The sequence below is a fragment of the Macrotis lagotis genome, chromosome 2, assembly GCF_037893015.1.
Source record: "Macrotis lagotis isolate mMagLag1 chromosome 2, bilby.v1.9.chrom.fasta, whole genome shotgun sequence".
In the NCBI taxonomy this organism is placed as follows: domain Eukaryota; kingdom Metazoa; phylum Chordata; class Mammalia; order Peramelemorphia; family Peramelidae; genus Macrotis; species Macrotis lagotis.
The window spans coordinates 337,250,148-337,277,193 of NC_133659.1; the positions used below are offsets into that span (position 1 = coordinate 337,250,148).

Genomic DNA, 27,046 nt, shown 5'->3' on the forward strand with positions numbered 1-27,046 from the left:
CCGTGGACTGGCGCAGAGGTGTGTGCGCCTGCCAGCTCGCGAGGCCACTGAGGAGGAGCTGGAGCTGGTACACAGGTGAGTGTCACACCCGTGTCCCGCCTCAGCTCCCCGCTCACTGTCACCGTGGGACCAGAGGGACGGACCCCTTTCTGAACCTGTTTCCCCATTTGCTAAGTTAGTAGTTCAACCACTCTCTGCTTCCTGGGGACGGTAGAGGTCCCAAGGAGACGGTGGCTTGGACAGGAGCCAGCTGGAGGCAGGAGAATTAGGGTCACACCAAGGGTGTGGACCTTAAGGTCCAAGATTTTACGGACAGACCAAAGTTTGCCTCTGAGTAGCTAGGGGAGCCATCCCAGAGCTTATAAACTAATTAAACTGCAGTCCAGAGGTCAGCCTCTGGGCTCTCGCTTGGGGCCTGTGTACTCTTAGTTTACACATAGTTCTATTGATCTTAGAGATGTAGTTTCTGGGCTCCTGCAGTCGAAGGGAAGGGGAGGGATACAGCTTGAGGAAAGGAGAGGGGAGACACGATGCTTCATCCTTGTGTCTGGAGCTGTCTTGTGCCTGACTTTGGTGTCTGACTTCTGCCTCCAGCCCAGAGTATGTGGCTGTGGTGAAGGGGACCCAGACCATGGGCAAGGAGGCGCTCCGGAACCTGGCCCAGAAGTACGACGCTGTCTACTTCCACCCGGTTTGTGCCAGTTCCCTGCCCTTCCTGCTCCCCTTTGCTCCCCTTTCTCCCTTTGCTCCTCCTGCTCCCCTTTGCCCCCCACACACCCAGGAAGGGGGTGGCCACATCCTCCCATACCCTTGTCCAGGATATCTCCCCTCCTTCCTCTCCAGAGCACATTCCCCTGTGCCCGAATGGCTGTGGGGGCCACCTTGCAACTGGTGGACGCGGTCCTGACTGGAGCCGTAGGCAACGGGATGGCGCTGGTGAGGTAACAGCCCTGTGGCCGTGCCGCCTCCAAGTCTGGGGCCCGGCCAGCCCCTCCCTTCCCTAGGACTCCTCTGCCAGGGCTTGGGGAGGTTGGGCCAGCTTGGACTAGATGCCTCCTAAAAACCTGTGGCCCTGGACATCCCCCCTTCCCTGACCGTAGGAAATGGCAGAGCAAATGATGGATCACCTGTCCCCCTCCCTCTCCCCACTCAGGCCTCCTGGACACCACAGCCAGCGAGATGCCGCCAACGGTTTCTGTGTATTTAACAACGTGGCCATTGCCGCTGAACACGCCAAGAGAAGACACGGCCTGCAGAGGTGAGGGGGGGTCCCGTGAGCCAGAAGATGAGGAGAAGACCTGGGGCTGCCTAGTCCTAAGGGGACGGGCACTCCCCCAACCATTCTCCAGCAGGTCATCGAATGCCAGGCCAAGCTGAGAGTGGCCGTCATGTCACAGCTGGCCCATGGGCCCCGCCTCTTGTTAACATTACCTGGTTGGGCTCAGTCTACAATTTTATTTTCCTGCCGTCTGGGCTTCTCTGTTATCAGAGACAACTCTTATTCCCCAGATTGGGTTCTCTGATGGTTGGGGGTCGAGGGGATTGAGGCCGGGGCTGAGCCATGTTGAAGGGAGGCCCCATCGGCCCTAGCAGCCGTGGCGGTGGCCACCTCCCATATGAGATCCATACCACAGCTGCCGGCCACTGTCTCTGGGAAGAAGCGGCCCCTCCCCTTCTCAGCAGCCCATCCTCCCCCTCCCAGAGGCCCTTGGTCCCAACCACCACCGCTTTCTCTCTCCAGGATCCTCATTGTTGACTGGGACATTCACCATGGGCAGGGCACCCAGGGGGTCTTTGAAGACGATCCCAGGTGAGGAGCCCTGCCTTGGAGCCCCACCCAAATGGAGTGCACAGGAGGCCCAGCACCAGAGGGGGGGGGGACCCAGGGAAGCCTCCGGGGCAGGCCTTGAATCAGTCCCCTTCCCCTCCCAGCGTCCTCTATTTCTCCTGGCATCGATATGAGCACCAGAGCTTCTGGCCCCGACTGCGGGAATCTGATTACGACGTGGTGGGTCAGGGCCCTGGCCGCGGCTTCACGATCAATGTGCCTTGGAATAAGGTAAGGAGGGGAGGACTAGACCTGATGCTACCCCTGACCTGCTCTGGGCCCTTGGGCCAGACTCAGGAACTGGTCCTGGCAGGGGTCCCAGGGGCCACCCGTGTGACCCCCTCATTTTTCTCAGGAGGAAACAAGTAGGGGCAGCTAGGTGGTGCAGTGCATAGAGCACTGGCCCTGGAGTCAGGAGGACCTGGGTTCAAATCCGGTCAGACACTTAATAATTACCTAGCTGTGTGGCCTTGGACAAGACACTTAACCCCATTGCCTTGCAAAAACCTAAAAACAAAAGGAGGAAACAGAAGTGAAGACTCTCACCCAAGGTTTGCATAGGCAGAGTGAGGAGTCTCAAACTCGTGTCCCATAACTCCAAGTGCACCGGGCCAGGAGGGCTCTCTGCCCTCTCTGCCCTTCTTTCCTCATCTGTAAAATGGGGAGAGGTGGGTCCGGGGTAGGGAAAGGACTTTGTTGCCACAACTCTTAGAGAAATTGTTGAGCTTGAGAATTTGCTTCCTTTTCCCTTTCTCCTGGTGTGGGCATCTTCCAGGAGCTTTGGCTTTTGTCCTCAAGGAAGCTGACAGGAGATGGGGCATCAGGACCTGCTAGGTGGGGGCTGGGGGAGAGAGACAGAGGGAGGCCCTAACCCCGCCTCTGGGTCCCCCCAACATTCAGGGGGAACCTCAGGCTGTCCATGATCTCTGTTCCCTTCCACCTACTGGACTGTGCCCCCAGGTGGAGGGAGGACCATACATCAGAGCTGGCCGGGACTTGGCTTCTCTGGCCTGGCCCCTCCTCTACCTACCTGCCTCTCATCTCCTCATCTCCTCTCATCTCCTCCCCTCTTCTTCCCCCTCTCCCTTTCCTTGCCCCTCACCTTCTTCCCTTCCCCCAGTCCCTTCCCCTCTGCCCCCATTCTCTCTCCTGCTCCCCATCCATTCCTCCTTCCCTGAACTCCTCTCTTCCCCACCTCTCCTGTCTTCTCATCTCCACATCCCCCCTCTTCTCCTGTTCTGGCTGCAGGTCGGCATGAGGAATGCTGATTACGTGTCTGTCTTCCTTCATGTGCTGCTCCCGCTGGCCATTGAGGTGAGCCATGTTGGAAGGGTGATGGTGGGGCCTGATGGGCAGGGCCCCGGGAAGCCCCCCCTTCTAAGAGTTGTGAAATTCCTGGATTACAACTTCCTCTTGTCCTCTAAGTGAAGGCATCAGAAGGAAGACCCTTTGGAAAAAATCCATCAGACATTCACACTTGAGTGTGAATTAGTCGATCAGGTTGGAGCAATGCAGAGAGGACAGGGCAGAGAAGGGGGTACAAGGGTCCTCCATACCCAGGTCAAGACCCCAACATCTCCTTTCTCCATCCTCTCCCTGTTCTGTGGCTCCTGAAGTTTGACCCTGAGCTTGTCCTGGTGTCGGCTGGATTTGACTCTGGCATTGGGGACCCTGAGGTGAGTGGGCAGGAAACAGGCCTGGGCTGAGGGGAGGTGGTAAATGGGGTGCGGGTGGGTAGGTGGGATGAGATAGCCTCTGGGGGGCCCTGCCCTCTCTGAGAGTCCAAAACCCTGAGGGCTCAGAGGCCAGGGAGCAAAGGCCAGAGAAAGGGGTCCTTGGCCAGGCAGGGGCCCCTGGGTGACTGCTCCCCCCCCCCCCGCCTGGCTTTCAGGGTCAGATGAAGGCCACACCTGAATGCTTCGCCCACCTGACCCTCTTGCTGCTGCCACTGGCCCGCGGCCGGCTCTGTGCTGTGCTGGAGGTGAGGCTGGGACCCTGAGGGGCTGAGATCAGACATCCCCATCTGGCTTGTCTATTGAGAAGATCCCTGGCCTGGCCTGGCCTGGGAAGGGCTGGGCTGGGCTGGCCTGGGCTGGGCTGGGCTGGGCTGGGCTGGCCTGGGCTGGGCTGGCCTGGGTTGGGCTGGGCTGGCCTGGGCTGGGCTGGCCTGGGCTGGGCTGGGCTGGCCTGGGCTGGGTCTAAGAAGAGGGTGGCCTTCAGCTCCAGCCTGGCTTCCCTGTTCTATCCCAGGGTATCCGGGGTGGGGGGGCCTCTGTTGCCAACCCTCCCCACCCCATCCTTGTGCCCAAGGCCCTTAGGACGGTGGGCTGCCCCTATTCTTTGGGGGCACCTGTGGCCCTGGTCCCTGAGCCCATGATCCCTCTCTCCCCTCAGGGCGGCTATAACCTGCAGTCTCTAGCTGAATGTGTGTGCCTGACCCTGCAGACTTTGCTGGGAGACCCCGTGCCAGCTCTCTCCGGGGATCCCACCCCATGTTTGAGGTAACCCTGACCTGTCTCAAGGGGGGACGTCCCTGAAGGCCTCCCCTCCCCTCTAACCCCGGCCCCTTTGCAGTGCCCTGGAGTCGATCCAGAATGTGAGAGCAGCCCACGCCCCCCACTGGGCAAGCCTCAGGCATGAAGGTAAGACTCGGCCCTGGGGGGGCATGCTGGGGGGAGGGGCTGAATGGGGACAGAGGACCCCCAATTCCCCATGATTATTCTGATGCTATGTCCAGAATGGGGGAGGATCACACAGCAAGTCACTAGAGTGGCCAGGACTCCTCCCAGTGCCTTAGTTTACCCATCCATAAAATGGCAACCGTGGGACTGGTTGTATGATGCCAGAGTAGGAAATGGGGCTCAGCAGAGCTGTTGTCCCCGGGGAGCCCTTCTTAGGCTTCCTCCGAGGCCTGGCCTTCTTGGGTGGGCAAGTGGAAGGAACCTCCAGCCCTGACCTCTCTCCTGCTTCAGACGCAGGCCGGGTCCTGACTCCCAGCACATGGCGTGGGGATGCGGGCCCCCCTCTCCTTGGGGACCAGGCCACAGGGGCCACCGATGGACTGGGGCTCAACTGCCCCCCAAATCCCCCAAGCGCTGCCATTGGCCTGGCTGTCCCCGACTCTGCTTCTGGCCTTAACCTGCCCCCAGCTCTCCTGCAGGAGAAGGGGGTGACTCTCAGTGAGGAGGAGGTGGCTGTGCGGGCCAGGTGAGGCCGGGCTCCCTGCTCCAGGCTTGGGGTCAGGGGATGCCCAGGCAGGTGGGGCAGACTTGGGAAGAATGATGGAGAGACAAGGGTGCCTTCACTGTCAGAGGAACCACTTTCTCTGCCTCGGACAGGGACACTGTATTGGCCAGTGGGAGGGAGCGTGCTTGTAGAAGCTGGGGGATTGGGGGATGATGTGGGGGGGGTGCAGCTGTCTGTGAGTGAGCTGCCCCTTTGCCTGAGCCCACGCCGGGTTTGTATCAGGTTGGACTCAGCCTTCTCTCAGGACCAGGCCCTTGCTGCCCTGGGGAAGCTCTTGGCTCTGCTGGACAAAATCCAGACTGGGCAGGTATTGGGGGGGGGGGGGGCTGGACTCTTTGGCCTTGGATAAGCCCCTTCTCCTCTCTGGGCCTCAGTTTCCTTCTCTGTAAAATGGGCTCAATTGTTCACAAAGAGTTTGAGCAATGAATCTCCCAGGCTGTGGCCCCTGGTGTCCACACCTGTGAAGCTTCTGGGAGGTGCTCCGAGGGGGAGGACATGGGTGGGAAATTGGAAACCTCAGAGGGTCGCTTTCTCAGATACCCCCCCGCCCAGGACCATCCCAGTACAAACTAGATGTCTTTCAGTCCAGACCCATCCTTGGGCTGCCTTCCCTTCCAGGGGAATAGGCACCTGGCCAGGCCTGGATGCCCAGGTTCTCCTTCCCAGTTTGACCTGGTGCGTCTGGGTCTGCCCCTCCCTGGGTCCTGCCAAATGAGGGGCTGGGCTCGGTGACCCCAAATTCTTGTAGCATTTGATTCCACCCTTGTCCTCAGATCAGGGCCGGGATTGCCACGTCTCCTGCAGTCTCAGAAGCCATGGTCCTAGCCCTGCACAGAGGCCTCAGCCGAGGGGCCCAGAGGTGAGCCTGCCCCCAAGCCCATGGAACAATGCCTGGGCCTTTCCCCATATCCCTTCAGGCTCCCCTTGCTTATCCCAGGGCCAGGCCCTAGCTTAATGAGGAAGCTCAACCTCCTGCCCTCCTTCAGTGCATCCTCCCTCCCTACCCAGGGCCCTCTGGGGGCCGCCCTTTCCTTAACTTCTCCAGTCCTCAGTGTTTGGCCATCTCTGGGCTACCTCCACCCCACTCCCTATCCAGTTCTATTCTCTCCCTTTATTTATTTTTAACTTTTTTGTCATCTCCCTTTAGACTAGAAGTTCTCTGAGGGTGGGGTTTAGGGTTACTCCTCTTCTGCCCCCTGCCACTGGGAGCTTCCTGAGGACACTTGGGGCTGCTGCTCCTCTGCCCCCCCCCCAGACTGGGAGCTCCCTGAGGGCAGGGCCTGGGGCTCCTCTTCCTCCTCTATCCCCCCGGCTTGGGGTCATGTTCATAGCCTGGTCTTTTCTGGCGGCAACCCTGACTTGGCTATCTGCTCTGTGCTCACTAGGCTGCTCTGTGTGACTGTAGGAGACCTGGACATTCCTGAGGACCTGAGGGACAATGGGTAGGGATGGCTTGGGATGGGCATGCTTCCTTTCCTTGGCCCCCATCACCACCAGTACCATGAGGCCAGCTCTAGGTCCATCAGACTGCCTGGCATGGCAGGCCCGGCCCTGGCTGGGGCAGCAGGGGCCTGGGTTCAGGGCAGGCTCAGTGAGCCCTTGGGCACATGCTCCCCTCCTAGGAGTGAGGGTCCCCTAAAGATGGTGGCAACATGTAAAATAAAACAGGAGAGGAACTACCACAGACTGGGGTAGGGGAGTTGGGAAGAACACGCTCCATTAAAACAGCCTCTTCTCCACTCTGTCCCTCTCCTCCAGCCAAATTCTCCTGCTGAACATTGGAGGAAAAGAGTGGCCAGAGGCAGCCTTGACCCCGATGTGCATAGGCTTGGGTGGGCATCAGGTGAGAAAGAGGTGCTTGTGTCCCTGGGAAGGGAGCCTGGGCACCAAGTGAACGGCTGCAGCATGGATGGGGAATAGTCAGCAGAAGGGAAGGGGGATGCCCGAAGGCTGGGGACCAAGAGAGGCTGCTCTGGAAGATGGCAGCTTAGTGGAGTGGGGATTTAGTGAAGAGGACAGAAGACGGGCAGCAGCCCGAGGGAACGTCCATAGCTGAGACATGGAGGGCCTTGTTCGAGGACCAGCCAGGAGAATGGGGTCACAGGATCATGGAGGATGAGAAGGGAGTGAGGTAAGAGAAATGGGCAAGGGCAGAGGAGCCAGGAGGGAGTGGAGAATGGACAGGGCAGCACCCCAGGAGACATCAGGTCCAGCCCGGGTCAGCAGCTGCCTTCCTCAAGCGCTCCCCAGGCACAGGGTTGTGTGTGGGGCAGAAAAAAGTGGTGGTGACCCCAGGTCAGCCGTGAAACCCAGTGGCTCTACATTCTGCCCTCCCTGCTTGCCCGGGTGATCACCACTCTCTTCCCACTCTTCCCTGGGGTGGCCAGCTTTGTCCAGACCCAGGAGCGGTAGGGAAGGAAGGTCCCAGGCAGGCCCTGACTTCCTTCTGTTCCTTCCTTATCTCCTCTTGCCTCAGGCCACAGAACCAGGCACCTTCCTCTTGGCCCTCACCAGCCTCATCCTCCCGGTGGCCTACAGCTTCCAGCCGGACCTGGTGCTTGTGGTCCTGGGCCCTGGCTGTAGCCTGCACAGCCTGCATGTGGAGCTGCTCACCAGGTTGCTCCAGGGGCCAGCTGGGGGCCGAATGCTGCTGCTGCTGCCAGTGAGTGAGAGGCCCCGAGCCAGCCTTCTCAACTGGGGGGGATCCTTGGGGGGCAGTGATTGTGCTCAGACTTGGGATGGGTTTCTCACTACCTGCCCTTGGGGGATAGCTCCAAGTCTTAGCCAGTTATCTCTTTGCAGTTCCCCATCCCTTCCACTGAAGATGCCCTGACTTAACGGGGAGGTGACCCTGACACCCCGAGCTCACTCCCTTGACCCTCACACCCCGAGCTCACTCCCTTGACCCCTCTCATCTTCTGGCCACAGAACTCTGAGCTCCCACTCGTCGAGGCTCTGGCCTGGGCTCTGGTGGGCCGGGCCCTCCCCAGCACTCTGGGTCCCTTCCTCTCAGCACCCCCAAAGCAAGCCTTGGCTATGACTCGTCTCTGCCGGCAGTTGAGGCAGGACTGGCCCATGTTGCAAGTGTCAGGTGAGTGTGTGGGGAGAGCATCGAGGCCTTGAAGGAGGGGGCCCCAGTCTGTGTTGACCTTCTCTTGCTCTATTGACCTTCAGTGACCTGAGGTCCCTCCCCTACCTACCTGGTCCTCGGGGCAGGCGATCTTGGAGACCAGAGACCAGCAGGGACACTGCCAGAGAATCATCAAAGCTGATGGCAGCAGCGCTGATAAATGGACTCTCTACACCAAGCCTGGGAGCATAAGCAGCTGGTTTGGAGTCAAACCCCACCTCCACCACTGCATGCCTGTGTGACCTTGGGCAAGTCACATCCCTGGGCTCCTGTGTAGGAGCTGGATTCTGATGTCCCAGTTCTGAATGGTCTCGGGAATTCAATAAAAACAATAATAGCCAGCCTGTACATCGTGTTTGAAGATTTCAGTCCGTAAACATGGATTAAACACCTACTAGGGATACAAAAAGAAGCCAAGGCAGGCGCTGCCTTCAAGGAGCTTACAGTCTAATGGACAAAGGAATATGTATAGAAGAAGTCTTAGACAGGATAGATAGGAAAGGATCAACAGATGGGTTGGGACAGGCTTCCTGCAGAAGGTGGGGTTTTAGTTGGGTCTTAGAGGAAGCCCTGGGGGTCAGTAGTGGGAATGGAGGACTGAGAACATTCCAGGTGTGGGCCATAGTCAGAGCCTTCGGATCCTTGATATACCCCTGGAAGAGAATTCCTGGTTTTTTTATTCCCATTTACAGCTGAGGAAACTAAGTCATGCAGAGAAGATAGGTTTTGTCCCAGGTCATCCAGGGGCTGGACTTGAACTAGGGACTTTCTGCCTCCGCCCAAGGCTCTGTGCACTGTGGCACCTCTTAGTGACCAATTGAGTTGGAACTAATCTACCACTCATCCTTGGGACAGTTAAAACCTGAACAAATGACCTCCATCTCTGACCCTCTGGGGCCTGGTCTGGTTGAGTTCAAAACAAACCCTTACTGTGTGTTCATTCTCTCTCTGGGTCCCTGGTCCTGGGATTGCTTTCCCTTCATCAGTCTTGGCTCGTCCAGCCATCTGTCATCCACCTACCCATCCATCCATCCTCCATCCATCCTTCATCCATCCATCCATACATGCATCCATCCATTCATCCATCCATACATCCATCCATCCATACACCATCCATCCATCCATCCATCCATCCTTCATCCATACGTACATGCATCCATCCATCCATCCATCCTTCATCCATCTATCCATATGTACATGCATCCATCCATCCGTCCATACATAACATGCATCCATCCATCATCCATCTAGCCATACCTACATGCATCCATCCATCCATCCATCCATCATCCATCTATCCATACGTACATGCATCCATCCATCCATCCATCCATCCATCATCCATCTAGCCATACGTACATGCATACATCCATCCTTCATCCATCTATCCATATGTACATGTATCCATCCATCCATACATACATAACATGCATCCATGCATCCATCCTTCATCCATCCATCCATCCATACGTACATGCATCCATCCATCCCCCACCCACCCATTCATCATTCATCCTCCATCCATCCAGGAGGCCCCGCCCACAGGGAGGCGGGGCCAGAGGAGAGGCGCTCGGGGGCGGGGCTGTGGGCCGAGGCGGACACGTGACCAACGCCCGCGCGTGGGCCTGCGCAGTGCTTTCCGGCTCCGAGCGCCTGGCACGGGACTTTTGCCTTCTTTGGGGACACTGGGGGGCATGAGGGGGGGCTCGCAAGCGCAGACAAGTCACGTCCACTTTTACTTTAAAATTTTCCCTAAATCGGGCCTTTGCTCGGGCCCGGGCCAAGGCTTCCCAGCACACACTGCGGAAACCAGGCCGGGGGGGGGGGGGGCGTCCAGTGTGCGTGCAGCGCGCAGGCCTAGTGCAGTGATAGGCCCTCCGGGGTCACGTGCTCAGGTGTGTGGCGCAGGCCCAGCCCTCTGGGATCCAGCCCAGGAGCGACAGGCCTCCTGGATCACGCGGTTCGGGTTCGTGGACAGTCATATGACAGAGCCTCCTGGGTCACGTGGCCCCTCCTCCCGCCCGTGGAGCGCGGGAACCCGCCTGAGCGTCGCCGGCGCGTTGACGTCATCGGCGTCCGCGCCATCAGCCCGCGCCGGGGGCCGCTCCGTCCAGCCCGCGGGGTGAGTCCGCCGGACCCCTCCCCCGCGCTGCGGCCCCAGGCCGGGGACCCCGTTATCCGGAGAGGGGGGCGGCGCTGCCGTGACCCCGGGGCCCCTCCGGGCCCCCCTCCCCCGGCCGTCGCCCCCGGCCTCGGCTGCCCTGACTGCAGGGTCGGGGTCGGCGAGGCCCCAGCGCCCCAGGGCCAGCCTTCCCTCCCTGTCTTGGCCAGCCCCGCGGGCCGTGACCTTGTTCCCCGCGCGGGAGCCTCCTCCCCTAGACAGACGGGGGCGCCAGCGTCTGTGCCCGCTGCGGGTCCTCGGGGGCCGCGGGCCTCTCCCCCGCCCGTGACTGGGCTCGGCCCGCGGGGATGGCCAGCATCGCCCAGCTGTTCGATGACCTGTGCGAGGCGCACCTGGGCCGCGTGCCTTGGAAGGCCCACCCTGGCAGGCGCGGTGCCAGCCTGCGGAGGGCCAAGCGGGGCCTGAAGAGGGTGGTCTACGACGCCCTCTTGGTGGACCTGTTCCGGGACGAGGGCCGCGGGCCGCCGCCGGCCGGGCCCCGGCTCCCCGTGAAGAACAAGATCCTCATGCTGTCCTTGGACCTGCGGGTCGGGGGCCTGGGTCCGGACGCCGACAGGCTGGAGGAGCTGGTGGAGGGCCTGGAGGCGGCCCCCGCGCTCTGCCTGCCGCCGGCCGACGTCAGGGCCGTGCTGGACCTCTTGGTGCACCTGGCGGGCAGCGGCCCGCCTCCGCCCGGGCCCCGGAGGAGAGACTACTTCCTCAACAACAAGCATGTGGGCAGGAACGCCCAGCACCGGGGGTACGATTACTACGACGTGAGCGTGTTCGAGGCCGATGCCCGCCTCCTGATCTCTGGTGAAGAGCAGCGGAGCCGAGACGTGGTCCAGAAGACTCTGCGGCTGATGGAGGCCGCTCCGGGCACTGGCCTGCCCTCCCTGGGGCTGTTTGCCCAGGCCTCCCCCGGCGTGGACAGGTTCGAGAGAGAGACTCGTGGCTCCCTCTTTGGGGCTCTGGTGCACAGCCGCACCTACGACATGGACATCAAGCTGGACCTGCCACCCGTTCCGGACAGCGCCGACCTGTCGGGCCTCGCCATCCAAGTACGGGAGGGTCCCCGAGGGCTGGGGGGCTGAGCTGGGCGCTGTGCCTGCTCTCTAGGAACCTACAATTTGAGAGGGGAGACAATGAACAAACCCAGCTAGCCAGATAGGAGATTGTTAAGGAAGGGAAAATCCTCTAGTTCTAAAGGCTTGGGGAAGGGGGGGAGGTCCCCACATCTCTGCCTAGGAATGAAGAAATGAAAAAAAAAAATGATTAAGAGCTTACTCTGCCAGGGATGGTGTGAAGGGCTGGGCCTGCAGCTGGCACATTGAGCCTGCCCTACTCTTGAGGAGTACCCACCCATCAAGTCTGAGCTGGCCATACTGAACAGTGGTTTGGATGATGGGCTTAGTGTTCTCTGCTGACCTCTGTGTCCACCAGAGCCCCTTGCTGCTTCATCCTCTGTGTGACCTAACAGTGTGCCAGGAGGCAATGGCTTGGAAGAATTCCTTTTTTTTTTTTTTTGGTGGGTGGGAGAAAGCATTTGGGGTTAAGTGACTTGGCCCAGGGTCTCACAACTTGTAAGTGTCTAATGCCAGATTTGAACTCAGGCTCTCCTACCTCCAGGGCTGGCGTTCCATCCGCATGTCATCTAACTGCCCTGGAGAATTCCTTTCGGAATTTACTTTTGAAGCCTTACTTGGTCCTGGTAGCCTCACAGTCCTGTGGGATTCTGAGTGGAGGGGACCATGGGCGGGAGGAGGTGGAAGAGGTCTGTTGTACTCAGCCCCCTGCATGGCCCTCTGGTCATCCCTACTTGCAACCAGGTTTCTCTGAGACTAAAAGCAGTCACAAGCAATGATCAACGTAGGATCCATAACCCATTTATTCATTCAAAGACTTTTGTAGCTGATAGAATACAATTTGTGTAAGAGAGATGAGGGCAGAGGCCTTAGGCCTTTAATCCCTGAGGAGGAATATGGAATAAGGAGGGCATCAGACTCTGAGTTTTCTCTGGGTGAAGTCAGGAAGATCACTGTGCCAGCTGGCCTGTGGCTTAATTTGTGACATTCTTGAGAAAAATAGAAAAAGAGTTCTCTGAGGGGGCCTCCCCTTGATGGATTCTGGTCAGCCCCATTCTAGCTGACCTTAGGAGGCCAAAGGGCCCTGATGGTGACTGCATTCCTCTTGGTGACCCATAGGTTCCTCAGAGCATCGATCAGTCAGAAGATGAAGGGTTCCAGTCGGCATCCAATCTGACGCCTGACTCCCAGTCAGAGCCTGGCATGACTCCGGACATTGACCTCTGGGATGTCGCACTTACCTATGAACCCAGCAAGCGCAGGTGTTGGGAGAGAATTGGCTGGTAGGTGGGATGCCAGCTGTCTGTGAGCATTGCATTGGATTGGGAGGCCCTGAAGCAGCTCAGTGAAGCTTGTATGAGACCAGGCCTGACATGGGAACCCTCCAGAGCTGGGAGTTTGCTCCGGAAAGGACTTCACCCCCTCAGGTCATTCACCTGTCAGCCGGTGCTTGTCTATTCTCAGGATAACTCGGAACTGACCCTGCTCTGCAGTACTGGTGAAACTAAGAGCCCCAAGCTTGTTACTCCCATGTAACAGATGAGTTGGTAGAGTTGGGGGCTGTGGACCTACTTAGGGTCTCCAGCCAACAGGTATCGGGCAAGATTTGTACTCAGGTGGGCTTCTAACTTAAAGCAGTGCTTTCTGTGATCACTGTTCTTAGAGGTCATCCCAGCTAACGAGAGGGATCCCAGGGATCCAGAAGGACCCCTTCCTCCTCTGCAGGCCCAGCTCTTTCCTAGGTTGGCCACAGTCCTTCAGGCTGGGACTTAACTGTCCTTTTGTCTCCACCAGCACTCAGGGTGGTGCTTTACCAGAGCAAGTGCCCAAGGAACATTTGAGGGATTTAATTTTTTTTAGTTTAGTTTAGTTTTTTTTTTTTTTTTGCAAGGCAATGGGATTAGGTGACTTGTCCAAGGCCACACAGCTAGGTAATTATTAAGTGTCTGAGACTGGATTTGAACTCACGCTCTCCTGACTCCAGGGCCGGTGCTCTATCCACTATGCCACCTAGACGACCCTTAATTTTTTTTAATTTAGAATTTTTATATCTGAATTTTATTTTTTATCCTAAATTCAATCATCACCAAACACGAATGGCTCAGTCTAAAAAGCTCAGAGAATACAATTACGAAACTAAACTGATATATGGTTTAGGTTGGATTTGAAATTAGGTACTCCTGATATTTGACACGTCCTGATCCTGTGCTCCCAAGGCATCCTGACTGGCCCCAGACTGGGGGCTCTGCTAGCCCTGTTCCAGCAGGCTGGCCCGTCTTGACACCCCTTGAGTTTAGAGGTCTTTCCCATATCTTATAATTGTGCACTGGTTTTTGAATCTAAATGTTGGATTTTTACAATTTCCTTGTTAAATTTAAAGAGTATTTCCTCTCATTTCTTCCTCTCCCTGCTGAGGGATGACCACATGGTCAGCAAAGCAAATCAGTGATCAGCGCAACGAGATTTCCAGGCCACAGCCTTCCACACGTTCTCTAACTTAAACTCAGCTCACCTTAATTTGTCTCTGACTCTGTGACCCCAAGATCCTGGAATCTTTCTCCAGCTGAGATGACGAAACTGAGGGTGAGGTGACTTACTCAGGGTCACCCAGCTAGTAAGTGTCTGAAGCTGGATTTGAACTCGGGTCTTCCTGACTCCAGACCTGTTGCTCTCTCCACTACCCACCCACCATCTTGCTACCCTTTGACTTTAATTCAGCAAATGTTCATTAACACTTGCTATGTTAGGATGGCATCCTTCATAGCTTCTGGCTGGCTGGCAGGGTGATCTGTAGAGTAGTCTCACCAGTTTCTGTCTTTTCTAGTAATGAGCCCAGTGTTTGGCACCTGGGAGGAACTTAATCAGTGTTTATCAAATTGAATTTTTCTGCACGTTATTTGGAGAACTCAGTCCATGTTTGTTGAGTAGAATTAATTTTCTTTCCTTTGGCTTCACCACCCCTAGTGAGGTAGAGAAAAGACACAGCCCAGGCTCACTGTGTGGTTTTATCCAGTACCTGCTAAGTGTATAGTTATAAAAACCTAGGTGACCTACCATAGGAAGTGCATTCTACACAAGTTACTTAACTATCTGTGGCCATTTCTAGAGCTAAAAGTTGTTTCCTCCAGAGCATTCAGCTCTGGAGGCCTGACTGTGCCCAGACTGCTGTCCAGGCCTTCAGAAAGAACAGTTCCTGCCATCATGGTTGGCACATTGTTTGTGGCAGAGCCTCCCAGTATGGGGACCTGTCTGCCAGACCCCTTGGCAAGGCAGGCAGCAACTCACAACTGGTGCTGGTCTGGGTTCAGGTGTAGTTTTTCAGGTGATTTATGCTGACCACACGCAGAAAGGACATCAGAATGAGCAGAGCCCTTGCACCAAGGTCTGGGAGGGACGAGGCCTACCTTCCAGGCATCCGTCAACGCCTTCCTTCCTTTTCCTCATGCCCTTGATCTTCTCATCTCTTAACAAAAGGGTTGGGGTGGCTAGGTGGCGCAGTGGCCCTGGAGTCAGGAGTACCTGAGTTCAAATCCGGCCTCAGACACTTAATAATGACCTAGCCGTGTGGCCTTGGGCAAGTCACTGAACCCCGTTTGCCTTGCAAAAACAACAACAACAACAACAAAAGGGTCGAACTCGGTGCTCATCCAGGTTGCTGGAACCAGCTCTTGAGTTTCTGTGGTTCTGTCTCGTTCCTCACACAAAGTGAACAAGGACCCTTCTAGCGCCTTCAGGGAGCTTTATCTCCTCCTCTCTGGGACAGGCAGTACTTAAGTGTATGAGCCAGTCTGTAGGCAGCCTTCTTCTTGGGGTGTTTCCCACACAGCCCCCCTGGGAGCAGAGAGGAGCCGTACCTCACAGAAGCCGGCAGGGAAGCCTTCGACATGTTCTCCCGCCTCCGGGAAGGAGAGCTGCAACTCCTGCACAGTGGTCTGCTCCAGCTACCCCCCCTGTTCCTGGTGAAGGAGAGCGAGCTGGTCAAGGATGTCCTGAACGTCCTCATTGGGGTCGTGTCAGCCACCTTTTCCCTCAGTCAGGTGAGAGAATTTCTAGCCTAGCTCCCTTGGGGAGGCAGAGACATGGAGGCCTGCGTGTAGGCAGCAAGTTCTGGGTCTTTCTTGGGATCACAGTTTCAGTTGAGCCCAGGGAGGTCTGGGGCCCCAGTGAGGCTGGGCACCTGTGGGCAGAGCACAGCCAGAGCAGCAACTTTCATCCAAATGGATGTTGGCAAGCAGGAGAAGGGCAGCCAGGGTGGCCTGGGTGACCAGGAGGGGGGCAGCCAGGTGACCCGAGAAGCCAGGAGGGCCGGGGATGGCCAGGGTGACCTGAGAATCCAGGATGACCCAGGTGGCCCGGAGGGCAGCCAGGATGGCTTGGATGGCTAGGATGAGCATTTCCACCTAGAGGAAGTGGCACCAGCCTCCTGGCAATGCTGTGACACATTTTTTTTCCATAGAAATGGCTTTTTGAAAAGCAGAGACTAACTCATCTGTCCGTGTTTCCTGCTTGATTGCCCTGTTTTCTATGCATTTTCAAAAGTGTTTCCAGCCTTGCTTTACCTTTTTTGGGGGGGGGTTGGTAATACTATGTCCCCAGCCACCTGTCTCCCCCACAAAGAAAAGAAGGGAGAAACCAATACTTAGTGTCTGAGGTTGCTTGAAGGGTCTTAGGAGACGGGCCCTGGTAGAAACACCCATGTTTAGGGTCGCCTGTGTCTCCTGTGGGGACCCAGGCAGTTTCTGAGGTCCCCCCTCCTCACTTGGGCTTTGACTGTCTGGGTTTTTGAGAGTTTTTTTACTTCCTTTTTATTGGTTCAACTTTAGAGGGGCTTATTTTGTCTTTGGGTTTTCTCTGGCTCTCAGGCTGAAAAGTCACTCAGGGTGTCTGGAGGCGTCAGGCTGGGAGGGTCCTCTCCTTTGGGGAGACCGATGGACCTCTCTTGAGTATTGTCCTGAGATGTTTGAGGGCATGTGGTGGGGTAGCCTCGCCTCTCCTTGGGCTGTGTCAAGGGCTGCACCCCCATCTGCCCAGGCCAGCCAGGTGTTCGAGGTGAAGCAGGGCGTCTACGTCTCCGGGACGTCTCCCCAGAACATGAGCAGCCTTCTGTCCGAAGTGGCTGAGTACGGCACGCACTATACCCGCCTCAGCCGCTTCTCCCTCCAGCCGGTTTTGGATTCTTCCTACAGCAAGGGCCTCGTGTTCCAGGTGTGTGTCGGACTCGTGGCTTTGGGGGGGTCTGTCTCCCCTGAGGGCACTGCCTCTGCTGGGCCCCAGGAGGGGGAGTGTGGGGACTCAAGGCCTCCCCTTCCTTCCCACCCCCAAGATCAGAGGTGTTTCGGGGTTAATGATTTTGCCTCCTTGAGAGGAGGGATGACAGGTCTCAAGGGTCATGAGTCACTGACGGCCTCCCAGAGGATGGGTGTTGGGATGGGGCAGAGGAGTGGGAGATGCTTTGTACAGATACCGCCTGGCAGCAATACTGGGCTGGTGAGAACCCCAGCCAGAAGACTCGGTTGTGAGACATGACGAGATGAGAAGCTGTAGGCTTCTCTCAGGTTGGGTTGATGGGATGGGAGGTGTGGTGGTGGGCTCCCTGTTCTCAGGCTCCACTCCTCAGCAGTGGTCCAGACTGGACTCCATGGTGAAGGGCCCTCTCTGAAGTTTTCCAAGGCTCACCCACTGGGTCCTCTCCATGGGGGTCCCTCCTCAGAGGATGCCATGGCCTCCAGCCAGTCCTAGGGGCTTCAGAGGGCAGTTCTCATTCAGAGGAGTTGCTGGGATTTCATAAACCTCCCCTGAGTTTGGGTCTAGACCTGCGAATGCTCAGTTCTGGGGAGGTCCCAGCACGGAAGCTTCTTCCCTGCAGCCCGTGGGCATGTAGCTTTGACACTGGACACAAAACAACTCAAGATGTCATGGGATGCTTCTATTGGGCAAATGTATCCAGTTGTCCAGCCTGGGCCCACTGACCATGAACTCGGGCCCAGTAGCTCTCAACCTGGGGGCCTGTGAGTCCCTTCCTCACTCAGCCTCCCCTGGCAGCACAGGACAACAGGGGTGGGGTGCTTCTCAATGCACCTGCCCTTTCTTCCTTGGCAATCGTCGAAGCTGAGATCCCAGAAGTCTTCCAGACTGACACATTGAGATGATGATCTGATCATGGGGGCCCCGGGGCTTACTGAGCTGGGAGCTCCAGGGAGTGACTGGGAGGATAGGAAGGGCATTCAGTGGGCCTCTCTGCTGTGTCTGGCCTGGCAGGGACTGGGATTCCTTCTGTGTGAGTTTTTCTGTGTGTGGGGGGGTGATCTTCAGGGTGACCGCATTCACCCTCCTCCTCCTCCCCCCCACCCCGAGTTTACACTTGTTTCTTTGCATAGGCTTTTACTAGTGGCCTCAGGAAGTACCTGCAGTATTACCGAGCGTGTGTCCTTTCCACGCCATCCACGTTGAGCCTGCTGACCATCAGCTTTCTCTTCAAGAAGCTGGGGCGCCAGCTAAGGTAGGGGTCCTCTCCCGCTGGGCCAGAAGGTGGGATGAGGCTCTTTTAGCCCTGCAGGTGCCAGCCTAGAAGTGAACTGAGAGGAGGTTGAGCTTTCCTGGCCGTCAATGGAAGCCTGACCCAAGCAACTGAAACTTTGGACAGTTTCCAGGCCAGACCTGTCCCCCTCAAGCCAGGCCTCTTCATTGGGTCCCAGTGCTGGGGCCAGGCTTTGCCTCTCTGCCTCCAAGTCGTCCCTCCATCAGGTTGGCTTGGATGTTTTCCTGGGGTCTTGCCCAGCTCTTCCTGCCATCTCAGGGGTCAGCAAAGTCATCCTGAGCCAGTGTCCCAGCAGCCCGGAGTTATCTGTTCAGTGCACTTGACCCCTGGGCTTTGCAGTCAAGGAAGGGGTGTGGAGGACATATTGGGTGCTGGGGAGATTGGAGGATGGCTCTCCACATGACAGGGAAGGGAGCAGAACTTCTGGGCCTGTTGAGTGTGTGCTCCCCCAGGTCGTCCACTCCACAGACACTGCATTGAAAGATTGTCTCCTCAGGGACATGGGCTGTAGGCCACCCAACAGGCAGACCTCATTTTGTAAGTGGCCTCCGATCTTCCTGAGTCAAAAGGACGAGAAGGGGTTTAGTGGTCATAGGCTTCAGACATATAAGGGTGCCCAGAGGTCAGGTGTCTTGACCCTGCCAGAAACCAGGCCTAACCTCAGGATTGACGCAAAGTTCTCTCCTTTAGGTATCTGGCTGAGCTCTGTGGTGTGGGCACCACTGTTCCTGGGCTTGGCGAGGGAGGGGCTGGGGCCTCCTTCCCAACAGTGAGTCAAGTTTGACCCCCGGGGGATGGATGTGGGAGGCAGGAGGGACCCTGTGGGGTGCTGCTTGGGGAGCCCCCTCTCAGACATCTCCCTGGAGTGAGGGAATGTGTGTTCCCCTCTTCAGGGAGTGAAGCTGCTGTCCTATCTCTATCAAGAGGCCCTGGATAACTGCAGCAATGAACATTATCCCGTCCTGCTGTCGTTGCTGAAGGCCAGCTGTGAGCCCTATACCAGGTGAGCCCCTTGGAGAAGCCTCCCAGGACTGGCAGCTCCCTCCTCTGTCAGCACAAGGACTCTGGGGATGCAGGGGAGAAACTGAGGCAGTCTGACCCCCTAAGCCCCAATCCAGCAGCTCTGGTCAGTGCACAAGTCCTATACTCCCTCAGTTCAGCGGGACTGTGTTGCCTTACTAGAAGTGAGGTGGAGGGAGGGGGGCGACCTGCCTCTTCTCTCTTCCCCCTTCCCTCCTTTTCTTTCCCCCTCCTCTTCCTTTTCTAAGACTAAATTTATTTTTGATATTCATTTTTTAAAAATTTTGAGTTCTAAATTCTCTCCCCCCTCCTGTTTCCCCCACACACACTCACTGAGAAGGCCAGCAGTGTGTTGTTGTATTAGCCATGGCACCAACGAAGTGGAGAAAAATCCAGTAAAAATATGTCCTTTGAGCTGCACTCACACTCCATCACGTCCTTCTCTGGGGACAGAGCATTTTTCATCCTGAGTCCATCAGAATCATCTTGTGTCTTCGTATTGTTGAGAATAGCTAAGTCACTCGAGGTCGGTCTTCAGACATTATTACTAGTTTGGTGGTTGATGAGGCAACTAGGTGGCAGGGCCCACAGACAGCCTCGGGCACTTAACCAGCTGTGTGATCCTGGAGAGTCCTTTCACCTGTTTGCCTCAGTTTCCTCATCTGTACAATGAGTTGGAGAAAAATGGAAAACCACTTGGGGGGGGGTCACAAAGGGTCAGAAATTGCTAAACAACAGTAACAAACACAAAGTGTTCTGGTTCCACTCACTTCACTTTGTCTCCGTTCATTTAAATCTTCCCAGGTTTTTCTGAGAACATCCTGTTTGCCTCCAGAACATTCGCACTCCCATCACAATCATATACCACAGTTTGTTCAGCCATTCTCCAATGGTTGGGCATCCCCGCTGTTTCTAGTTCTTTCCCATTACAGAAAGCTGCTGTGACGATTTTTGTACATGTGGGCCTCTTCTCTCTCTCTTTGGTCCCTTTAGTTACCAGACCTACTTGAGGTATCCTTGAGTCCATTGGTGCCCATGGTTTTATAGCTCGTTGGGCCTAGCTCCAAGATCCTCTCCAGATCCACTGGATCACTTCATAACTCCAGTAGTGCATTAGTTTCCCAGTTTCCCCACATCCCCTCCAATATTTGTCCATCCCTTTTCTATCATATTAGCCAGTCTGAGAGGTGTGAGCTACTACCTCAGTTGTTTTAATTTACATTTCTCTAATCAGTAGTGATTTAGAGCATTTTTTGTGACTAGACAGCTTTAATTTCTTTGTTTGAAGACACCTTTTTGTATCCTTAGACCATTTTTCAATACTCCTTCCTCCTGGCACAGGGTTCTCCACTTCTCAGTTTATGTCAGGGCAAGGCTCTCCCCATCTAGAGCTACTGCAGTCCAGGGGAAGGAATCTTGGAGGACGTTGGCCTTGGAAGACCTGCTGGCCCAGCCCAAGGAGTGGGTTCAGTCTTCTGGGAAACCTGCTACCAGGGCCCAAATGAAAAAGCCAGAGGGTGCCCCTGTCCCCTCCCCCAGATCCAGACTGTGTCCAGGTGGCCACAGCCAGGCGTCACTCTGGTCCCATCCTGGATGGTCCCTAAGAACTTCTTCCCATAGGTTTATCCATGACTGGGTGTACAGTGGTGTGTTCCGGGATGTCTATGGCGAGTTCATGATCCAAGTAAATGAAGAGTATCTCAGCTGCCGTGGTATGTGAACAAGTATCAGGTGTGCATGTGTGTCTCTGTGTGTGTGTGTGTGTGTGTGTATCTGTATCTGTGTATCTGGAGGAGGGGATTGTGGTATCTGTTGTAGTCTCTCCCTAAGCTAGGTCCATCAGTACTGGGTAGGTATGAGGTTTATATGGGTTGGGGTCCCTTGTTATATGATTCTGGAAATGTCTTCCCTGGAACTGTTTTTGAGGGATGGGAGCAGGGGGACAAAGCTGGACAGTTTGTGGTGGGCTTATATTGATTCCACAGCCAACTGAGTTGATAAGACTTTCAGCAATGCCCAGGGTGGAGAAGGCCATGGTCCTGCTAATAATCTATGTGCTGAGACCATGTCCAGAACATTGTGCCCGGATCTGAGTACCACCCTTTATTTGGGAGGGCTATTGGCAGGCTACAGAGCATCTTTGGAGGGAGACCAGAAGATAGAAGGGGTTAGGGACCAAACTGTCCACAGGAGGACTGGTCAAATGTTCTGGGAATGTTGGGCCTGGAGAGAAGACAAGGCTTAGGGAGACACGAGTGTCTTTGAGGCAATCCACTCCCAGGGAGGAGGCTTGTTTGCTTGGCCCAGGGGCTGCACTGGTGGACTTGAGAAAAGGAACATTTCATAAGGAGCCAGACACTCCCAAAGTAGAGTGGGCTGCCCTTGGAGATGTGAAGTTCCCCATTACTAAGTAATTCAAAGATGGGGGCTCGGGTGGGGGGAGACAGCATGCTGGAAGACCCACACTTAAGTAATAACCCCGAGCCCCAAGTTCTCCAGTTCTGTTTGATCCTCCCATAGACAGCCCTGTGAAGGTAGGTGAGCACCTTCTCCATCAGAGGGTCCTCCTGGGGAAGGCCCTGGCTCACACTGTTGTCTGGCTCTCACGTCTTGATCTCGTTTGTCTTGTAGATAAATTTTATTGGACGCACGGTTACGTGCTCATTTCCAAGGAAGTGGAGGACTGTGTCCCTGTGTTCCTGAAGCATGTTGCCAATGATGTCTACGTCTGCGGGAAGACCATTAACCTCCTGAAGCTGTGCTGTCCCCAGGTGAGTAAGCTGGGAGGGGGCGGCCATGACTCTCCCTAGGGTGGGCTGGGCTTCTGTTGGCACTATTGGCAGGGGCTGCTACTACCTCCCCTGCCTAGATGGGACCACCCCAGTGGTCACACCTTCCCCTGGGCAATTTGTCTGCCAGACTTTGGTGTGGGCAGATGTGGAGAAATGGCCATCCACCTGCCCCCTGCTGTGAGGCTAAGGCCCTGGGACGCTTGCTTCCTTCCCATGGGCCCACAGTTTGGAGCTCTCTAGGAGGCAGAACAGCCCTGGCCTTTTGGCAGACCCTGGCAGGACCCAGGAGACACTCTTGAGCCCAGAGGTGTTGGCACAAGTCGGCCCTGGAGGGCATCAGGGATGCTGCAGCTGACGGTGCTCTCCCCTCATGCAGCATTATATCTGTTGGTCCGATATCCCCGTGCCCCGCATCTCGGTCATCTTCTCCTTGGAGGAGCTAAAGGAGATCGAGAAGGACTGTGCCGTGTATGTCGGGCGCATGGAGAGGCTGGCCCGCCATAGCGCTGTGAGCAAGGAGGAAAAGGTAAGTCTGAGGCTCTGGGCTTTCTGCCCTTGCACCCCTCATCCAGGACGGTGCTGGCTTCAGAGCCTCCTGGAACTGTGACCGTGGCCTGAGGGAGCTGGGGGGACCAGGCGCAGGTGATGCTGGTGTCGGTGGAGGTGGGGCCTAGCTCATCTCTTGGGAGCTAGAGAGGCCTTGTCCTGAGCATTTGCCCACAGAGTAGGGAAACACTAAGGAAAACCTTGCTGGCTTCACTTCCTTGTCTTGTGATCTTCAGTTAACTGCTCCAAACTGACTTGGAGATCCTTGCCCTGCCTCCCTCCCAGGGTCAGGTGAGCTCTGCGGCAAGGACGGCCTGTGCTCCAGACGTGTCTCGGGGGTAGCAGCACCTTCCTGGCTGGGCCTGGCACACTGAGGAAGGTGGTACAGGGAGGGCTTCATGCCGCTGGGACAGGGGCTCAGAAGGGCCCTTCCTGAGCCTCAGCCCTGCAGGCCTAAGGCCTAGGACCCCAGGGGTTACTTTGAAGCATGGCTGTGACTCTGGCCTCTGAGGGACTGCTGGGGGCCTGTGGCCAGGAGAATAGGGCTGATGACAAGATTGCTCCCTAGGCCCACTTGTGGGTACCATAGGAAGCCAGACTTCAAATGAGCATAAGGTGTTTGACAGGCCAGTGAGAATCCCTAAAGTCTTCTAAACCCAAGTCAGCTGTTGGAATAGTGCCTGGTTTCTAACCTTCAGAACTGGCAAACTGCCTCACATTTCGGAAAAGTTAGGGGTCTTGGAGTAGCTTCTCTGGGAGAGGACGGCCACTGGTGCATGAGGATACAAAGTCACCTTGTGGAAGTAACAGGGATGCCCCACCTGGGGAGGGTGGGATTCTGAGGGTTTGGAACCGAAGCCTCAGGTGGCAGAATGGGGTTAAAGGAGGCCTGTGGAAGGCCACAAAGGACCCATCGGTAGGTTTGAGCCTGGCACAGGCTGGCAGGAGCTCCCTGGGGCACTCAAAGGTCCCGTCTTTCAGAAACTGCGGATGGAGATTGCCAAGCAAGAGCTCATCGTCCATGCCCGTGACACAGCCTCCCGGGTGCTGAAGGCCCTGAATGGTATGCTCTGCTTCCCTCCGTCTCCATCGTGGCTGTGCCAGGCAGGTTCCCAAGTGCAGGGGTCTTCCCTAACTGGAGCATCTTTTCTGAGCAGATCGACACCTGTCTGAAAGGATCGCCCTGGATGCCAAGAAACGAGAGCAGTTCCAGAAGCTCAAAGACCAGTTTCTGAAGGATCAGGAGGTGGGTCTGCTGCCCGAGGGGTGTAGTTGGGGCGTGAGCTGCAGCCGCACCTCAGGCACTCAGGCCCAACCTGTGTTGCTGTAGCGGCGCCTGGCAGCCAAGCAGGAGGAGATTGATGATGACTTCAGCTATGCTCGTGAGCTGCGAGAGAGAGAGAAGAGGTTGAAAGCCCTGGAGGAAGAATTGGAGCGCAAGGCCAGGTATGTCTTCAGACAGAAAATACCTGGTTCAGAGAACCAGGCCTGGAAACAGCAGAGTCTTCCAGGCCACGGTCTCCCCAGACTTGATCCCCTGCCTCCTTCATTTCAGTCTTTTTTAAAAAAAAATTTTTTTTCCATATTTTCTTTTTTAAACAATCTTTTGAAAAAAATTAGTTCAAATTTCCTCCCTACTTTCAGCCCTTTTCCCACCCATTGAGAAGACAAAGAATATGATGCCCATTATAGGGCTTTTTTTTTTTTTTTTTTTGCAAGGCATTGGAGTTAAGTGGCTTACCCAAGCACACACAGCTAGGTCATTATTAAGTGTCTGAGGCCGAATTTGAACTCGGGTCCTCCTGACTCCGGGGCTGGTGCTCTTTCCACTGTACCACCTAGCTACCCCTGTGATGCCCATTATACATGTGAAGTCAAGTAAAACCTATTTCCATATTAGTATGTTGCCCAAATAACCTCAAAACAAGAAAAAGCAAGAAAAATAAAGTTAAAAAAAATAAAAGATCTGCTTGAGTTTGCATTCAGAGGTTATCAGTTTTCTCCCTGGGGTGGAGAGCTTTTTTCAACACGAGCCCTTTGGAATTGTCTTGGATCATTATTTTGATTAAAGTAGCAATTTTCTTCATAGTTGATCTTTGAACAATATTGTACAATGCTCTAGTTGTGCTCATTTCAATTTACATTAGTTCACTTTAGTCTTTCCAGGTTTCTCTGAATCCACTTTCCTTGTTATTTTTAATAGCACAATAGTATTCCTCCACATTCAAATTCCCAGCTCTCATTCAGCCATTCCCCAATTGAAGGGCAACCGCTCAATTTCCAATTCTTTGTCACTACAAAAAGAGCAGTTATGGATATTTTTGTACACAAATATTCTTTGGTCTCTTTGGGATGCAGACCTTGTAGCATTATTGCTGGGTCAAAGGAAATGAAGCGCTTTTTCAGAAAAGTTTCAAACTGTTCTCTTGAATGGTTGGACCAGGTCTCAGTTTTACCAGTAATGCATTAGTGTGCTGGTTTTTCACATCCCCTCCAACATTTATTATTTTCCTTTTCTGTTATTTTGGCCAGTCTAATAAGTGAATTGGTGCCTTAGAGTTTTTTAAATGGTATTTTTTCAATTAAATATAAAAACAAATTTTATCACTTTTTTTGACTTCTGAATTTTCTCTCACCTTTCTCTCACCTCTCCTAAGATGGTAAAAAATTTAACACGTATTTTATTTGTACTATCATGTAAAATATTCCCATGATAGACATATTATAAAAGAAGAAACAGACCAAAAGAAAAATTCATCAAAACAGTAAAGATAAAAATAGTATGGCTTTGATCTGCATTCAGACACCATCTGTTCTTTTTCTGAATGTGAATAGCATTTTTTCAGCTTGAGTCCTTTAGAATGAATTGTCTTGAATCGCTGAATTTCTGAGGATGGCTAAATCTTTCATAGTTGATCATCATGTTGTGTAACAATGTCCTGATTCAGTTCACTTTGCATCTGTTCCTATTAAATCCAAGTTCTTTAGAGTTGTTTTCATATGTATTCCTCTATTCAATTGTCATTTAGAGTATTTTTTCTGTGACTCTTGGCATCTTTGAGTTCTTCTGAAAATAGTCTTTTATTTCCTCTGACCATTTCTCACTTGGGGAATGCTTCTTATTTTATAAATTTAGTTCTGTTCCCTCAATATATTTGAGAAGTGAGGCCTTTGCTCTAGTGAGAAATTTGCTACAAATATTTTCCCCCAGATTTCTTCTTGCTTTTAAGTTTGACTGCATGAGTTTTGTTTGTGTAAAATCTTTTTAATTTCATATAATCAAAATGATCCATTTTATTTCCTTTTTCTATCTCTTGTTTAAATGCTTCTTTTATGCAAAGATCTGTGGTTTCATTTTTTGTCTTCCTCTAATTTGCTTATATCACTCTTTATGTCTTAATTCATTTACCCATTTTGACTTGATGGTATGTTATTGTTCTATACCTAGTTCCTGCCAAACTGCCTTCCAGGTTTTCCAGCAATTTTTGACAGAATTTTCACTCCAAAAGCTTGGATTTTAGGTTTTATCAAATCCTTGATTTACTATTGTGACCTGTGTCCCTGTGATCTCTTCCACGGAACCAGATTTTTTTGATGGTTACTACTTTGTAATATTGTTTGAAATTCAGTACTGCTAAGCCACCTTCCTTCGCGTTTTCCCTTGATTCCTTTTGACCTTTCTTTCTTCCATATGGATCACGTTGCTATTTTTTCTAGTTTCATTGAATCAGTCTTTGGTAGTTTGATTGGTGTGGCACTGAATAAGTAACTTAACTTAGCTAAGTTGTCATATTGGCTCTGCCCACCGTGAGCAATTAATTTTATTCTGCTGTTTAAATCTGTCCTTACTTGTGTGAAAAGTGTTTTGTAATTGTGTGCTTATGGTTTTGGGATGTGTTAGAGAAGAGAGAGACTCCCAAGTCCTCTACTGGGCTTGCAGCTATTTTCAGTGGAATTCCTTTTTTTGGCTACTTCAGTTTTTCCCCAGTCAATCTGGAAAAAATTTTTTAACATTTGTTGTTTTATTAAGACTTTTGAGCTTTCCAATTTTGTCTCTCCCCTCATCCCTTTCTGAGTGGTAAGCAATCTGATAGAGGTTATAATTGTGTAATCATGTAAAACATTTCCATTTGAAGTTATTTTAAATGCAGATTTGAACAAAAGAAAGTGAAAAAAATAGTATGTTTCCATCTGTTTTCAAGCACCATCTGTTCTTTCTCTGGAAGCAAATAACATTCTTCCTCATGAATCCTTTGGGGTTGCTTTGGATCATTTTATTGATGAGAAGAGCTAAGTCATTATCAGTCACCAAGAGTTACTATAAATATTTTTATATAAATAGGTCCTTACCCCCACATCTGGTGGACACCAACCATCTTTTAGATTGTGTGGAATTTTTAGATTCATGCTGTTTTCTGACAGTCAGTGACCAGGGATAGGCCTGAGGCAGGAGAGAATGCACTTGGACTTTGACTTCAGAAGAGGCTCAAAAAGAGGAGAAGTGGGGTGGCCAGGTGGCATAGTGGATAAAGCACCGGCCTTGGAGTCAGGAGTACCTGGGCTCAAATCCGGTCTCAGACACTTAATAATTACCTAGCTGTGTGGCCTTGGGCAAGCCACTTAACCCCGTTTGCCTTACAAAAACCTTAAAAAAAAAAAGGAGGAAAAGAAGAGAAAGGAGCTCAGAAAGAGAAATGGCA

General features: G+C 53.9%; 2 protein-coding genes across 6 annotated transcripts in view; both read left to right on the forward strand.

Annotated features, from left to right (window-relative positions):
* HDAC10 (histone deacetylase 10) overlaps positions 1-8,568 on the forward strand; it is a 9,867-nt gene extending 1,299 nt beyond the window's left edge. For all 5 annotated transcript variants that reach the window (XM_074227203.1, XM_074227205.1, XM_074227204.1 and 2 more), the window contains exons 3-21: positions 1-75; positions 595-691; positions 844-941; positions 1,154-1,258; positions 1,742-1,810; positions 1,933-2,059; positions 3,077-3,142; positions 3,445-3,504; positions 3,720-3,809; positions 4,223-4,329; positions 4,403-4,470; positions 4,801-5,035; positions 5,297-5,381; positions 5,848-5,933; positions 6,460-6,516; positions 6,833-6,917; positions 7,551-7,736; positions 8,003-8,165; positions 8,249-8,568. The exon at positions 1-75 is cut by the window's left edge and continues 60 nt beyond it. In XM_074227203.1, the coding sequence (XP_074083304.1) occupies positions 1-75; positions 595-691; positions 844-941; positions 1,154-1,258; positions 1,742-1,810; positions 1,933-2,059; positions 3,077-3,142; positions 3,445-3,504; positions 3,720-3,809; positions 4,223-4,329; positions 4,403-4,470; positions 4,801-5,035; positions 5,297-5,381; positions 5,848-5,933; positions 6,460-6,516; positions 6,833-6,917; positions 7,551-7,736; positions 8,003-8,165; positions 8,249-8,256 (1,867 nt within the window). In that variant the 3' untranslated portion in view covers positions 8,257-8,568. The remainder of the gene's footprint in view (positions 76-594; positions 692-843; positions 942-1,153; positions 1,259-1,741; positions 1,811-1,932; positions 2,060-3,076; positions 3,143-3,444; positions 3,505-3,719; positions 3,810-4,222; positions 4,330-4,402; positions 4,471-4,800; positions 5,036-5,296; positions 5,382-5,847; positions 5,934-6,459; positions 6,517-6,832; positions 6,918-7,550; positions 7,737-8,002; positions 8,166-8,248) is intronic.
* A 1,676-nt stretch (positions 8,569-10,244) lies between these two features.
* Positions 10,245-27,046, forward strand: part of TUBGCP6 (tubulin gamma complex component 6) — a 28,213-nt gene continuing 11,411 nt past the window's right edge. Inside the window, exons 1-13 of the mRNA XM_074227206.1 lie at positions 10,245-11,426; positions 12,570-12,733; positions 15,277-15,487; positions 16,482-16,655; positions 17,828-17,949; positions 18,679-18,757; positions 18,882-18,991; positions 20,629-20,720; positions 21,640-21,779; positions 22,177-22,326; positions 23,328-23,409; positions 23,504-23,592; positions 23,677-23,792. Of these exons, the coding sequence (XP_074083307.1) occupies positions 10,674-11,426; positions 12,570-12,733; positions 15,277-15,487; positions 16,482-16,655; positions 17,828-17,949; positions 18,679-18,757; positions 18,882-18,991; positions 20,629-20,720; positions 21,640-21,779; positions 22,177-22,326; positions 23,328-23,409; positions 23,504-23,592; positions 23,677-23,792 (2,282 nt within the window). The 5' untranslated portion in view covers positions 10,245-10,673. The remainder of the gene's footprint in view (positions 11,427-12,569; positions 12,734-15,276; positions 15,488-16,481; positions 16,656-17,827; positions 17,950-18,678; positions 18,758-18,881; positions 18,992-20,628; positions 20,721-21,639; positions 21,780-22,176; positions 22,327-23,327; positions 23,410-23,503; positions 23,593-23,676; positions 23,793-27,046) is intronic.